This window comes from Cariama cristata, unplaced genomic scaffold (genome assembly GCF_000690535.1).
Source record: "Cariama cristata isolate BGI_N322 unplaced genomic scaffold, ASM69053v1 scaffold39862, whole genome shotgun sequence".
NCBI classification, from domain to species: Eukaryota; Metazoa; Chordata; class Aves; order Cariamiformes; family Cariamidae; genus Cariama; species Cariama cristata.
The window spans coordinates 1-17,093 of NW_009605100.1; the positions used below are offsets into that span (position 1 = coordinate 1).

Sequence of the window (17,093 nt, forward strand, 5' to 3'; positions counted from 1 at the left end):
AGCATGGGAAACTGAAAAGTCTTTGACTTCGGGTAAACTCTACTGAACAACAACTAAACCATCCGTGTGGTATCAACATTATTCTCTTACTAAATCCAAAAGACACAGCACTATACCAGTTATTAGGAAAAAAACTGACTCTATCCCAGCCAAAAGGACACACTGGTAAGAAAAGGAGCAGCCAGACTAACAGAGTGTGTATCTGTTCTGCAGGACAGCCACCACGGTCCCAGTGCACACACAAGCCAAGCGTAGGGAAGGTGCCCTCACTGGGCACTTTGTGGTCCAGGTCCCCATCATTCAAACTGGTGGCTCTATGGGAACACACCCAATTCCTCCCTAGCCCTACACCAGTTTCTTTCTAAATGAATGTGCAGAGGACACATGAATTATTCCCTGATTTTTTTGCTAGTCAAGTCTGAAATAGTGCATAAAAATTTGTTTACCTGAAGATTTTAGAAACTGTCTCTTTAAAAAAAGTTCATACTTTTGTTAATAGTCTTGCTGTGTAAACAGTTAAAACACACAATGAACCCCCTGTGCTGTGTTTTGCAGTTGTCATCAGTTTCTGAAGAGCGGGATTTTCAGAAGTCAAGAAAATTGAACTCCTTTTCAGAAGCTGTCCTCTCTCCTTGAAGGAGAGATCTCATTAGAGATGGGACTTTCATAAGTTTTGTACTCACTTTGAAATTTCAGCCTCACATTCAAAAAAGTTTTCAATTTCCTATTTCCCTGCTGTTTTAATTAATTAAAGAGGTGTTGGCTTGTTAGTGTCCCTGAAAATATCATTCTCTGATGTTTAATGTGTTAAATATTTCACCTAGCTGCTGTCTTTTGCTGGATCTACTGGTCCAATGTACCTTTCTAACCTGGGCCTAGGAGTGCAGGTTAACTTCTCTACTCATCTAACTCAATTTGCTGTTGTCAGAATTTCCCAAGTCACACGCACCTTTTCTCCTCCTATCTCTGTCTCTGTATTTTAGATACATTGCGGTGGTAAGCATACTACAGAGACCCACAGAACTGCTGCAGTATGTTGGTCAGCTGTGGAGCTTCATGCTGGGAGGACAGTGACTTTCACAGAGCCCCTGTTTAGAAGCAGCAAAGTCTGCCGGAGGGATGGTGTCTTCTCAGTGCAGAGGTTTTCAAAAGAGTGCTGAGTATCTACAAACTGCTTTCTAAAGCGTGTGACAGGTTCCTAAGGGATCAAATACAGTCACCTGCTAGTTTACAGGTACCTGGGACAAATTTTGAGATGCAGTTTTCAATGGATTAGGTCAACAGATGTAACCAGGAAAAAAGAAAAAAAGAAAAAAAATTAATCTTTGAGAAATATGAGTCTCTGGGGCCAGAAAAACAGCAAACTTCAAGCATTATTTATCTCTTTGGATATAGTGGCACTTACCGATCAGATTGAGAGAGGAGTTCTCAGCTTTCTCAAAGGCAACTTGACTGTTTCCAAGAACCAAACCAACCTCAATCTGCAAAAGAGAGGGAAAAAAATAATTACATCAAGTCATTAGGCTCAACTTAGATTGCTCCAAACACATCTCAGAAGGCAAGAACAGCAGCAAAAGATCCACTACGAGCATCATTTGGAAGAATGTGAAATACCAACACCTCCTCTAAAACTAACAGCATTCAATGCAGACACTCATCAGGTATAATTAATTTGCTTTTTAAAGTTATTTGTTTAGTTCAAAACCAACTATTTTATTTCAGCAAGATCTAGCAAGTAAAGAAGAAAATAAAATCATGTCCTTTGCACAGAAGGAAAAAATCAAAATTGGACATATCTGGAAGACAAAGATGCTCAAGAGAGGATGTTTCCATGAATTAGTACATAAAGACCAAAAGATATTCCTTGTATCAGCCCTAACTCTGCACTTTAGTGGGTGCAACTCTAAGCTCCCAACTACACAAGCACAGGATACTGCATTAAACTGAAAACAATGCTCCTTATCTTCCCTGATGCAAAACATGCAGCCAGATGAAACAAAGGTGCAACTTCTCCAAATGCAAGTAACCCAAATTCCTCCTTGCAGCAAGATCTGATCAGTACTTGAATCTCTGCAGTTCCCAGGGAATGAACATGAATTCCTGTGAGCCTACCTTTTGCTTTTTGCTTGCTCCAGACTCTCCTTTGAGAATGCTGGGGTCCATAGCTTCCATGTCCTTTACCAACAGGCCAAAAAGTTTGTCATTAAAGCTGAACACAAGCTGGGGAAAGAAAAAACAGAAGAGAATTTTAACTCATTAAAAATCTAAAAAGGATTTCAACAAGGCTACTAAGATTTGAAAAGAAAGAGGCCTGAAGACTAAGTTTACCACCCAACAAATTCCACTTAGTTTTTACCCTGTAAAGGACTGGTGTACTGAACATGACCTTTTCATGTCCCTTACTTAAAAGTAACAGATCAAAAGTAGCAGAAATGAAGTCCATTGGAAAAACTCAAAGAAAAATTCTCCTTCCAAGAAAAGCTTCTCTTTTCCCCCTGCCTTCTCCCTGGCTAAATGTTCTGTATCATCTCTTGACATTTTCCTCTCACTTTAAATATTTGTGCTAGGCAAGGAGAACAATTTAGCTCAAACCTTTTAGATTTTTTGCATTTCATTTGACAAGGATACCTCAAAAATAGTGCTAGAGTAATGAGAGACAAAATGAATATTACAAGAAGTAGCATCCATCTCATAGAAAAGCAGGCTGTCTCTGCACAATTCCTTTCCTCCAAGATTACATCTGCAACCAACTTAAGATTTAGACCCTGCAAGTTGTGAACTACTATGACAGACAGACCTCAACCTGTCCTGAGAATATGGCAAACCAGAGGCTACCACAGATGTTCACAGGGACAGAAGCCCATCTTCTGCAGAGCTGAGAAGGCTCAATTATAAGGTCATCGGCTTTCAGAAATCCTTAAGTCAAATGCTTCATACCTATTTTACTACTGGAGTCCATAAAGTAGCAATAAATGTTACAATAAAACACACTGCACTTGAAAGATGCTACTGAGAATTAATTTAAACTAGTGTTCTTTTTGATATTACATAGAAGGAAGACAAAAGTTACTTCTCAAAAGATTCCAGGAGCTGCCATACTTATATCCAACCAGGTCACAACAGAGAGAGAACCCAGCTCTCTCAAGCCTTGCAATTTTCCTCACAAAGACAGACAGACTTCTTTAAAGAAGGAAAAGGCAGATTTTAAACCACTCTGCTCATGCTCTCAGTGAAAGTCATGATGGTTTAACTTTTAATAAAGAAACCATTCACACAATAAACAATTTCCACCTATTAGCTGTCCTTTGCAGCACAGTTGGTACCTAGGCATTCTTCAGTATTTTACATTGCTGCAGTACCAGCATGCGCCTGTTACTTAAGAACATTTTAGCCTTAAAAATCAAAACAAAACCCACACCTGCTGGCCTACTGAGAAGGCTTGGCTGTTGAACTGCTGGATGAATTCAGCAGCCATCTTGTCTGTGTCGTAGGGGTTGGAGTCAATGCTCTTCTTCTGCAGAAAATCGATCTCAATTGTCATTGTGCCAATACACTGCTTAGCCTTGTCAAAAGCGTACAAGGAAACTGTTAAAAAAAAAAAAACACGGCACATTTCAGAACAGCAACGTCCCCCACAATGTATTAAACATACTGCAAGTTTGGCAATACATATTCTTCCATTCAGAATGAGTACTTAATAAAATTGAACATATTACTTCTGATAGAGACCCTTATTTCCCTTACAACCATGTTCTACTACAAGCTCAAAACTACAGCAAATGTATCTCCACTGAAAATTCATGCATTTCTTTAAAAACTATATAATAGTCTCCTTTAAAGCAGCTCAAACATCATACAAGCTTTGGGGGATGAGGACAATGAAAGCAAATTCACACATGCTGTAGGTACCATGATAGCTACATCTACAGGTTTGGATGACATGTCTTCTGAAAGCCCAAAAGGAAGCATTAAGAGTAGTCTTGCCCAAAAAAAGCAATGACAAGAGGTCATAACTGGTTTTCTGTAGCAACAGATTGACTAGCTCTTCTCCAGCTTAGGTAGCAGAAAGTTAGATTACCTGCAAATTCAAGTGCAGTAATATAATCTATCAGGCTTCTACAGCCCAGAAGGAAGCATCAACTACCCTTTGTCTCGGACACAGAGGAAATAGTCCTTACCCCAGAGGTGCACTTGGGCCTATCCTAACATGCCCCAGGTTACCTTCAGTAAGGCAGAATCAACTGAGCAGCCCTTGAAAGGAGGCAGAAAGCAAAGTGGGATGGAAGGTACTTCACAATCATTGCCAACGGCACCTAATCCACATAGGTCCCAAGTTACACCATGTCAAAAACAAGATGCCACTTAAGGCTGTTGCCACTGGAAGAAAGAGGACAGAAAGGAAAGAAGAGCACAGTCCACAACATCAGAGATACTGCGTCAGCACAACTGATCAGAGGGACAGGATCTCACAAAGCAGATAGTCCCAATAATTCACAAACCAGACTGCAGCAAAGGACAGAAGTGGATGTTTCTCCAGGAGACTGAGGAACATTATAGGTTTGCTTGGAATCTAGAGAAGAAAGTCTCATCTGATACAGAAGTCACAGCTAAGGATAAAGCAGTAGGAGGTGAATAAGGGAAACGTACTTCACATATAACCTACAATTTCCTAACAAGCCTCTTGACTGTAGAATGGTTCTAGAATAAACCTTCAGATTCCTGGGAAGATGTGGCATCAAAACAAGCATCTAGCATGTTATGACACACGATTCATTCATGAGAATAAAGAGAGTCTGTCTCTTGCTTGAGTTGTTACCAGCAGACACACAGGTCATCCCAGCATGCACATTTAACATCTTTCTTGGTATAGGAATAGGCCACCTATAAACGAGCTGTCAAAAAAAGATCTTCCAGGAAATAGAGATAAAGATGAAACACTAAACCACTTCCCGAATTGAGGTGTATCTACTATATCAACTAGTTCTTTCAAAAAGGGATATGACAGCAGGGTTATCAAATAAGCCATAGCTAATAAAGGAGGGGCTTTGGTCCTGCAGGGGCACAACAGGAGTTCTTTTTACCTTGCAGGTCACTTCAGGGCAGTTATTTCCTTTTACTTGCCTTATCTCAGGGCTTTGTCAAACAAAAGAATATCAGTCCTTGAATCTGGTCACAGGACAGAACCGTGGTGTCAAGTGAATGTGAGTAGTTCTTACATCAAGGACTGAATGCTGGGGATGGCTGGTACAGAGGAGAAGAGTAATGCACCACTGGGGATGCAGTCCAGTAAGCAATATACAGCATCACCTTCAGAAGCCTGTAATGTCCTAGAAACAGAGAGGCAGTCTGAGAAGGCAGCAGTGACCTCCTGGTGCCGAGAATGCAGCTGAAGCAGCCAGCCCCCGGTTCCAAGTCCACATCTCCGACTGTAACATGGGAGCTGATGAAGCTGAACCAAGGCAAGATAACTGCATCCATTCAAGGCACTCAACTCTTCCACAAAGGCAAATTTACAAGATTTTCTCATCCAGAAAACCTTTGCCACGTCATTTGGGGCTCAATGGGACTCAGCTTCACTCTACTACTAAGCAGTGGACCGCTTTTAAAACTGACATTTAAAACATAGTTTTCACTTTATCAGGGGAACAAGACAGAAAGAGAGTCCTGGTAGATCTCTAGTTTTATGAATACTTCTCCCTACCTGCAGAATAGCTTTACACATCCTTTATATTCAACAGGGAGTCATATGACATTTAGTCACTCTGCATAAAATCACTGCATTATTTTTCTTAATACATGTTCCCACATAGTTGGTAAGTTTATAGCAAGGTCTAGTACAAGTACAATCACAAATCTGCTCTAGCAGCTAATCATGCTGAATATTAGTGTTTCTTTCCCCAGGTAACTTTAGTACTAAAAAGCATTTATCTGAAAGCCAGTTGGCACATGTTACTGATCAGCAACCAAAGGGTGAGAAACAAATTAATTTATGGATCTCCCCTCCTCATTATAGGTTACTCTTCAGTTTAAAAAACAAAATAAAATCAGCCAGCAAGAACTGGCTTCCAAGCAAGATCCGTCAAGCTGCTAGCTGTATAGAGAGGCAAACAGACCCACACTAGCTTGTCACTACAAAAAGAGATCCACAAAGACTTGGACTTCACACTCGAGTACTGATCCATGCCAATGGACTTGCTGAGACCAAAGGAGCTGGGAAAACAAACAGCCAAGGAGCAATCTTCCGTAACAGTACCTCACATCCACAGCTGTACCACTTCTCAGTCTAGTTCCTCCTCACTTTTTGACACAGGATGCAGCCATCAGCTCTGCCCACAAACCTCAAATGAGAGAAGAATTCCCTGGAATTGCTGTAAACTCCTCAAATGGCAAGAGTGGCCTAACAAACAGTTTGCTCCACCTCAGTGACTGTAAGTCAGCCAAGCATTAGAGCAGACTTCATCACAGCAACTGTGTCAAAGAAAAGGATGAGATGATTGCCCCCAGGAGCACACAGGTAATTTCTGCTGGTCAAAAGAACAGACATTATCCATTACCCTGATCTGCTGTGGCAAAGAACATGGAGACCCTCCTATAAGAAGCTGCTGCCAGGAGTTTGGTCAATACTCCAGAAGCTATACACAGATTAAACAGTAGCACTTATAACTGACAGTGCTGCCAACTGTTCACAAATCAGAGGTAACAGTGACAGACAGCAAGAATAAATGAAAGCTACAGCATGCAAGCTGAGACGCGCAAATCAGACTCCTCTTTGAACACTGGTAAAGGTTTGTCAGGCTCAATTAAGACTTGAAATTAGAAGACAAACCCTCAATTTGCACAAACTCAAGATGGCATCCCTTTCCCTTTCATCATACTGCGGAACATTCTAGTCAGTTATTGATGAAAACATCAGTGCTACTCACAAAGCTCATCACTCCAGCTATCCAGAGCACACTGCTGGCTTTTGGCAACTCTTAGCATGAAAACTTCCCCGTTCTCAATATTCAAATTTAGATGCCAAGAACATTCTCAAAGACTACGGCTCTTTTCTGTTAGCTAATAAGTGTTCTCCAAAGCCACAAGAACAGACTATCCAGGACATGTTAAATAGTCACATCTGCATGTGGACACTGATGTCTCATACAGAGCTATGCTGATATACTAGCAGATGTCTGAAGATAACAGTCAAAATAGTTCTCCAGGTTTTGAAAATGTTAAGAGACAGAAAACCTGCAGATACAAAAGCAACTCCCTTTCACTAAGGATGGCCTCACATTAACTGAAGAAAGGCTGAAGATCTGAGATTTTCCAATTCAGTTTCACTTCAGTGTGGAAACACGGAATTCAGCTTTTATAAATTACACCACGATCATGCTGCTGACTGACTTACCATCTATCTCTTGTCCAATGGAAAGTCCAGCCCATTTTCTCTGTAAAAACAAGACAAAAAATTTCAGAAAGGCTGTCCTTTGGTAGAACAAATGCCCACTCAAAGTCAGCATCCTCACTCAGAAAACCAAGCTCTCCCACAAAAGCCTTCAGAAGTAGCAAAAAAGGGCAGAATGGGATCTTACAAAGACCACCAAATTAACAGGAAACAAGTAATTTCTATTAATAATTCTATTTTCTGACCTCAGGAGATTGTTCTGTCCAACCTCCTTCATGTTATTCATCACCCCACAGTCTTGGAGGCATAAATTATCATACTGCATAGGGCTTCTTGTCATTCTGCTAGTTCCCCACCAAAGCTCAGGTGTTGATCACACAACAGGTAGTGCAAGAGGCAAGAAACGCTATTACACACTCTGTGATCATTTTAAAAGCCTACATGTATATACTAGTTGTAGGAAATTATTGTAATGTGCTTTAAGGTAGAATATTACCTAAATCAAAACTTGTTGAGAGAACTAGTAAGAACAAAACTGTTCAAAATCTTTAGGTCCCTTCAAATTCCTTTAAAAAAATTTGTGCAGAATAGAACTGCATTAGAAGTGGGAAATGGTTCAATGATTACGTAACATGAAAATCTATGAGCTTTACTATGGCAAAAGTTCTGGGTTGATAATTGCAAAGATGGTACTTTTCCAGTGGCTCTTATGTTACATATCGGCTAGTGTGTATTTACAGTCCACACCTCAGGCTATGTAGTTTTCATGGCCTCTCAAATATCTAAACCATAGAGAGGTAAGAATCACAAAAATATCTAAGTATCATTACACAAGGATCTGGTAAGATCACATCTGAAATGTTGTACTTTATGTTCATTTATGTTTGGCTTTCTATCTGGAAGGAACGAGTCTGGGAGAAGGAATACAACAACCTTTTTTAAAAAATGAAAATTTCCCCCTATACACCCTCTCCAGTATGATCATGGTTCAAGTTTAAGGAAAGAATTCCCTTGGCATAACACAGATCAACCTCTTAGAAATCAAAGCTCAGAGCAGTAAGTCTTACGTGTACTTACTGGCATTCCCAAGAAGGTGAAAACAAATGTTTCCATATTTAATCTCATGCTTCACAGCTTCCACCATTTACCTGCAAGGCCAGGAAGAATTCTCCCCCTCCCCTTGACACTCCAATTCTTCAGCAAAAGATATCCTAAACTCACTGTCACCTGAAGAACCAGATACTGGTGGCCACAAGTGCAAGAATGGTGGGCAGGCACACTGGCACTCCTGCAAACACTAGGCTTTGTTTAAACCCTTCAGGTTAAGCCTATCACCAAATTTCAGGACAGGAAGGAAAGCTATCCAAGTTCTGCTAGAAAGATTAGTTAGGATCTTCTCTGTAGTAAGAGATGTAGCTCAATTCCTGTGTTCATTTGGGTGTTTTCTGCTAAGAAGTTTGTCATCACTGCATGGCTCTTCATCTTTTGGGCTCTGCAGTATACAAAGTTTTTCACGGCTTTTGGTTTTTAAGCCTAAGACTTAAGATTATTACAGAGTAAAGGTGGTCAAGAACTTTATGTGCATAATGAATGCACAACAAACAGACTTTTTTGGAGGTCTTAGAGCCCATGTCCAGTACATGACCATCCATGAATACAAAACGTAAACACACATTTTGTGTAACACTGGTTGCAATTATCCAAGGCTTCAGGAAATACTGGAAATTAAAACCCAGCATCAGGAATACTCAAGTAAAATATTCATCTACCAGTAGCTGTAACACTTACTACCATAGTCACTTTTCAGAGGTAAGCAGTCCACCTTATTCCTTAGCAGAAGAGCTCTCCCAGCTCTACAACCACTACTGGAATCTACAAAAATCAACCCTACACCGTGTATGCATCTACTTTAACCCTGTGATACAAATATCTTCTACTGATAACTGCTTTTCAGTTTGGACATCACAAATCACAGCTAGACATATGGTTAACATAACATCCTCTTCACCCACTCATCTGGACAAATCTGAATTTGAACAACATGTCAAAAAGCAAAAAGTCATTTCAGGGCCTATGCCAAGGCATCTGTTGAGGAAAAAAAGTCTTGTGTTCACAGCACAGAGACTCAGCTTCTAAACCAGCTACTAGCAGGAAAATATGAAAGTATTAAGTCAGTGATCATGATTGTTGCAGTTTTATGTTATACGACTCACTGTGTAAGACAGTTAAAGGCTACAAGGTTCATTTTTCTATTTAGAAGTTAATTGTATTAATTATTTATTCTAACCATCATTTAACATGTGATAACTTGACTTAATTAAGAAAGAGAAGACAAGTTAAATCTATTCTATGCATTTCATTGCTCTTTTCATCTAAAAATACTAACAATTACTGAATACAGTCAATAAAACCTCTGGCAGGTCTTTAAAAGAGCAATACAGCAAAGAAAACCCTTTAAAGCCAAGGGAAACCAGGGAACAATAAAAATTCACAAGGAATAGCAGACTTTGCTTAGGCTTTTCTTTTTTAAACAGTTTGTCTCTGGTGGGTTTTTAAAAGGTTAAATTACACCTTTTCTGGTATCTTTATCCCACCATGCACTAAAAATAGATCAAAGTAATATAAGCAAGTTTGCTTCAGTTATAATAAAAGTCTCCTTGAACTTTTGCTGTCAGAAATCAAATTTGCAGCATACACTTATGCAGACATCTCCCTCCAATTAGAAGTTACCTTCAATCCTGATCTCAAAAGAGATATTGCTTATTCTACAGCAAAATGGTAAGTCAAACCATATAGTACCTGTGGCAAGCTGAATGCGATGCTGCCAGGAACAACTGAGGAATGGGTTCTCAGCGTGAAAATGTATTTGTGGCTGGGAGAAGTCTTCACAGCGACATGCCTAGAAGAGAGAACAGTATTTTGCTTCAATATATACCTGGGAGGATTTTGCATTGCTCTCAGTGCTGTGAGAATTCAAAGAAACAAGCCAGCTTAGATCTGGTCCTATAAAGGGAAAAATAATAGGTTTAGACCTACACCATGATGTAGGCACACAGCAGTCTTTCACAGCAGTCCATCACCTTCAGTGATATAACGTGATCTCAAAGCCCAGCTACAAGACATTGTACTAATAATTACTACTTACATTCCCCCACCAGCAGCCTTTTACTTCAGGAATTGCACTATACAAATGTGAGAACCAAATTATAACCACAAAGGCCAAGGTTACTACATCTAAAAATCAACACCAGTTTCACATCTCAAGCATCTAACAGCAAAGCATCAATATTTTACCCCAATACAAGCAGTAACCCCCAACTGTGATTTCAACAACAAATTGATGCAAAGCCTATACAAGGATCTCAGTATATTGTTTAGAAGTTTGATGGCAGAAAAAAAAAAATGGAAGGAATTTCTGTAGAAAAAGAAAAATCACGTAGGTGCTGAGGCTGTTCCTCCTGTTTGCCGATGACCAATAGATCTTGAACTCAGACAGCATTTGAAGACCATTTATAATCACTGTTACAAAAACAGAACAATACAGTCAGGAGCAGACACAGCAGCACCAAGTGCATGTGCCTGGCTGTCACTCTCAGAAGCGAAGCTGTCAGGAACAAAGATACTCAAAAGCTGCTTATACTTACCTTCAGACTATGCCTGATAGTTCTTACATTGTGATAGGCAGAGTTCTTTTTGGCATAAGAAACCAAAACAAAAGGAAGATGGGATTTGTGTGTACCAGTGGCAGGGGGGATGGTAGAATCAGGTTTCATCTCATCTTCTTCTCCACAACTGCACATACTTTAACTACCCACAGGGTATATGAGGCCACCAACTCCTGTACTGTTCCCCTCTCACCAGCCCTCCTATCCATGGTCAGAAAGTAAGGGCTAGATGAACTACGCTAACAGCCAAGGCCCACGCTCCTGGCCATCCTCCCTCCCTGGCACTGAATGTATTACATGCACATATGCTCCATATACTTTCATTTGCATATGCACAGTGAATACAGCACCATCCAAAAGCAGATCTGCTGCACATGTATACATTGGCTACATCATGTATGCATAACAGCTTCGGTCACATGGTAGAACAGAATGTATGGCCCTTTGAGACTACAGGAAACGTCTGGCCTGCCTAGCCAAAAAACACTAGACATCACTAGCTTTAGCCCAAATAGACAGGGAAGCTGGCAAAACCTTTCCAGGGACTGCTAGTGCTTGATGGCATAGCAGGGTAAGGAAGAACACTTCTGTCAAGTGGACCAGTGATTTGACTCTTCACTGGCCCTGGCCCTAAATCACCCATTAGCTGCCTAAAACCCCAGCTGCAGGGATGCACACCCTTCCTTTTCCATCTCCTCCTGCCCCAGGCGTAAATCCAGAAACCCATTATAGGTGCTATGGTTCCCTATAAATCTTACAGAGGGAGAGCAAGACATTTACTGGTGCTTCATGATGATCAGCGAAGGTTTCTGAGGACTGGGAGAAAGCAGATGTCACTCCTGTCTTCAAGAAGGAGGATCCAAGGGACTACAGGCTGGTCAGCCTCACCTTAGTCCCTAGGAAAGTGATGGAGCAACTAATCCTGGAAGTCAAACATATTAAAGGACAAGAAAATGACTGGGAATAGTCAGCATGGACTTACAAGGGAAAATCAGGCCTGACCAAAATATGATAGCTTTCTATGATGAAATAGTGAGCTCTGAGGATGAAGGGAGAGCTGTGGATATTGTTTATCTCAACATTAGCAACACTTTCTACATGGTCTTGCACAACAACCCTTACAGACAAACGGATGAAATACAGACTAGGTAAGCAGGCAGTGTGGTGGACTGAAAACTGCCTGAACTGCTGGGCTCAGCACGTTGTGATCAGCAGCATGAAGTCCAGCTTCAGCCAGTCCACTAGGGGTGTACCTACCCCAGGCATCCATATGGGGCCAAAAATTCTTCACTGATGATCGGGATGATGGGATGGAGTGCATCTTTAGCCAGTCTGCAGATAACACACCTGCTGATTGTGCTGCCATTCAGAGGGACTTTGACAGGGTGGAAAGACCAGTACAGGCCGGGAGCCAACTGGCTTTGCAGAAAAAGACCTGGGATCCTGGTGGACAATGAGTTGAACATGAGCCAGCAATACGCCCTTGCAGCAAAGGTGGCCAGCAACATCTCTGGCTGCATTAGGAAGAGCGCTGCCAGCAGGTCAGGGGAGATGATCCTTCGTAGATCGAATGTCGCTCCAAGGATTGTTTCATTTTAAATTGAGGAGTAGATAAAATAGAGAAGCTGTCCAGGAAGTCGGGACTGAAATCAGGAGGTTTCCAGCACACAGTGCATCAGCCTGAGTAATTCAAATTAATATCAATACACAACCAACTGGAAAGCAAGGTATTACTTTGCAGAGTGTTAGACAAACATGCCTGTAGATAAAATACAAGTTCCAGCTATGCTACTGGAATATCTCACCAAGAAATACATTTGATGACAAATAATACCCTACTAGAAGCAGCTCATCAGACAGTAAAAGACTCAAGATTAAAGCTTCTTAAGACCAACATGGATCCTAAGCAGTGCACTAAGTTTGGCCCAAAACACTAGGGTGGCTTTAACATGTATAGACTCAGTATCTCTGCAGAAATAAACAAACTCCACCACTGTTGGGTTTCACTTCAAAAAAGCAAAATGCAGGAAAATGAGGATACCTGGTAAAAATACTGGTGGGGTGGGGGTATCCACAAAAGTTTGATACAAATCAAAATTACTGTAATGGAGCATACCATTCACCAAAAATATTTCCAGTAAACCAGAAAGCTATCAGAGCCTAATAGTAGGCAAATAGATGCCATGAAGCAAAAAAGAAAAAACAAACAAACAGAAAAAAATTAATCAGCTTTCTGAAAGAAATCTCTAGCCATGTAAAAAGATTAGGAAGGGTCAAATCCTGACAGGTTCTTTGAGAAAAATCTCCAAAAGGCACAGGAACAATCACATTCGTTCTCAAAGACAGCAGGAGCAGGCAGTTTCCAACAGGCTGTAAGCAACCTAAGTATTAAGAATGTTCAAAATAAGGAAACAGCAGGAAAAACTAAATGCCTTTTCCTACATTGATGTTCACCAGGAAGGAGGTTGGAGAGCTCATGGAGACACATGGGGGAAATCTCAACCTCATTAACAGCTTCTACTTATAAACAAACAAAAGGAACAATGAGTCATCAGGGCCAGAAACCGCTGCTGTAATTCATGTGTAAAGCCTTGCCTAAAACTATTACAACCAAAACATGGCTGTGATGCCAGTTCTTAAGAAGGACTCCAGACTGGGCCCAGGAAACTGCTGGTAAGTCTGCAGGCCAGGCTGAGCAAACCAACAGAAACTATGATAGATAATATTAACCTGTGTGTCCATTAGTTTTTATGTCAGTGAAGAAAGAGTATAGCTTTTGTAAGGGCGAGGATAACTTACGTATCTATGTAAAGGTGCCAGTAAGTATCTGAACAATATGGGCAGATATTCCTCTTGTGTATGTTTGGAAACCCATGTAAATTATTCAGCAAGGCTCCTCAAGGGCTCTTCAGATAATTAAATTGGCATGAGATAAGAGGGATGGTCTTCTCATGTAAAAGGCAGGAATAAAAAGTAAGAATGATTAGTAGGTTCTCAACACAGAAAAAAAAAAAATCACCATTGAGAGAACCTGCCCTGGCTTCCTCCCAGACTGCTGCCCCTCTCACTGCCTGGGTGTTTTCAGCACTTGTTTCTCTCTCAAAATACATTGGGAGCCCTCAAGATAGAAGTATGTCACAGGAACTTAAGAAGGTGCAACTTCTCAAACGAACACAGTACTATAATAATGCATTACATCCCATGAACTCGTGCATCACAAAATGGTGACTCATACTTGTCCAACTTACAGGACACGGAAAATGAAGCATGAAAAGATCTACAGTAGCATCCTGGGGATAAACGATCTCAATGATCCAAGGTCAAACTCCCAGTTGTACGCCGTGAGCACCAAATGGAAGCGTTAAAGCAAAGCCCTTTGTGTAACTTACCGAAATATATTCTGTGCAGCCAGTCATGGTTAGGATGATAGAAACCAAACCGGCTGACTGCGTGCAACTTATTGCAGCAGATCATAAGGATGATCTTGCTCAGCATATCTGCAATGCAGCAGAATGACTACGTCCTTTAGTAGCAGCTGAATATCATGATGTTTCTCTGTATTCTAGTCTTACATTTTTCAAAGCCATTTATAGCATCTGCTCACAACCAAACATACGTTACTTTCTTTATGAGCCCCAATTTCTAGAAATAAGCAGCTCTCTTGGGGAGAATCAGTACAGCCAGAATCATGGGCAGTCTGCTTACCAAGCAAGTCTCGGGACATTGCTTCCCGTATGCTTCCTCAAACACGATGCAAGAGGGTTCTCAGAGTGAAAGGAAAGCAACCAGCCACTGCAGGTCTGGAAGCTGGGTCCCTCCAGGACATTCATATTTTAGGAAATTAACATTTTTATAATGCATGAGGTATAATGCTCAGTTCAGGTATTTTTGTAAGTCAATTACTTATAAAAAAAAATCTACCTGGGGAAAAACATCATTTGAAGAGAGCAGGAAACTATCCTGTCCAAGTAGATATGTTTGCCTGCCTCTGACTCTAAAAGTTCTGTTCATTTGTTGTTGGTTTTTTTCTTTAGGAAGGGTGTTTTTGTTTTGCTTTGGCATTTTACACTGAAGTTGGGCTTGTGAAATCACAGTTCAGTTAATCACTAAAGGGCCAGGACAGCTCTCCAGGGTAGCAGCACAGCAGACTGACAGCACAAAAAGAGGCAAGTCTTAAAACACATCGCCTCCTTGTTCCCCGCAGTTCAGAGCCACTTCATTCTCCATCCTTGGTAGAATTCATCTGGGCCAAGTATTTTATGCTAAAGTCCTAAGTGTATCATTCAGTATCTTTTCCCATTTTTCAAACTCAAGCTCTTCTGCCTTCTGCTGCATGTGATACTCTCTCTTTCTGCTGAAATTAATCACTTCTGTCTCGAACCCACCTACTGAAATCTTCAAGAGAGCGACCGTACAGATGCAGCAAAGCAAGGAAACGAATTATTTGAACTGGCTTCTTTTAATACAAAGCCTTTCTGCGTGGTCTGAGCTGAAAAATTAATGTGTTTTCTACCCTTTTCACAAAAGTAAAACCCAGAGTCAGCTTCTATCAGTCACTCTAGAACTGTAATTAAAGAATCCAAATTGTTGTGCCCACACTCTGGTTGCCTTCTCCTTTTGTTCTAGTGCATGAAAACCCCCAGAACAAGTGAGTTTCTACTGACTCTGCTCAGCACTCCAACACAATATGAGAAGTGAGAAGATGCCCCTAGTAACACAGTTAAATGATAAAAATCTACTTGAAATAGTTCAAATATTCTAACTATGAAACAGGAACAACAGCGAAAACAAAACAAAAAAAGGTCAAAAAAGGCCTGAAGTCTTCCATTAAAATAGTGATTGTAATTAGTTAAGCAGATCCAGTTCCCAAGGAAAAAATGCTTCAGACAAAAATTTACCCTTTTTTTAGTATTTCCAGTTCTGAGAAGGAGGCACATTTAAAGTTTTGGTCTCTAAATACGCAGAAGCTTTGTTAATTAACCTACTGTATTCACTTTCCTAAATCTGAAATTTTGTTCCACCTCCATCCAAATTTTGAAAACAATTCTTTTTTGGTTAAAAGTTGAAAGAGCAGCACTGCACACTTACTGTCCAGACTGGAAGTCCTTCTCATTCACCACAGCACAGTTGGTTAACGACAGTTCATCAGTGGGACATCTTGCTGCTTGCATAGGCTATGAGAAAGAATGAGAGGAAAAAAATTGTCAAATAAAATTCTATTTTTCCTTTACTAAGCCAAGCCTCAAAACTTCTGTAAATCCACAGAACAGGTCTCATGAGTACTGACATACTCCAAGAGAATAGCCCACTGGCACTGACAAGCTCCTCTCTTTCTTCAAGGTTTCTCCAAATGCTTCTGTGTCACAGGTATTTGTACCCAAAATCTCTGTATTTTGTGAGTATAATATACCTTACCTTTTCTAGCATACCTATGAAAAATACTTTAAAATTCCTCACGAAAATGCCTGCAAGGCAAATGCTGTCAACTTGCTAGTGAATCCTGGTGTTCAGGCAACTTCCCCAAACCCTTCCACAAGCCAGCAGGTATCAAAGCATTCACTGGAAGGCATTTCTTGCCAAGTAACAAGACACTGGGATATTCTGAAAGCTGGTATGGCAAAGCAGCCTAGAGACAGATCAGTTCCACTACAGCCCTGGGTAACTCTATCTCAGAATGCTGGGCTGGGTTATAGAGACTACGTGGGGAAAAGAGAGTAGAATAAAGATGTTACCTTTCTTCTTCCCTGACATTACTCAGAAAACTGAAAATTGAGCACATCCATTCCGGATATACATACTTCAAACAACGCAGTACAGGGCAGCACTGAAAAGTCCACAGGAATGTTTAATTCTCAGCCAGCTGCTATCCAACCCCACAGAACCTCTCTGTAAAACTTCTCAAAAGAAATAACACGATGCAAATATTTCCTACTCCACAGGAAACATCACAGATCAGCAACAAACAGAAGAAAAATAAGTTAAACAGTCAGTTCCAGCCTATCACTATTAAAAAAATCACTGCAACAAATTTTGTAGGGGTG

General features: G+C 40.7%; 1 protein-coding gene across 1 annotated transcript; it reads right to left on the reverse strand.

Annotated features, from left to right (window-relative positions):
• Nucleotides 1–1,405: 1,405 nt before the first annotated feature.
• LOC104158241 (vesicle-fusing ATPase-like) lies at nucleotides 1,406–16,226 on the reverse strand (the record flags this gene model as incomplete). Its single annotated transcript, XM_009695831.1, has 6 exons — nucleotides 1,406–1,481; nucleotides 2,113–2,220; nucleotides 3,419–3,585; nucleotides 7,391–7,430; nucleotides 10,187–10,286; nucleotides 16,141–16,226. Coding segments are annotated over 6 exons (577 nt in total), but the record flags the coding sequence as incomplete, so codon positions are not given.
• Nucleotides 16,227–17,093: the final 867 nt, after the last annotated feature.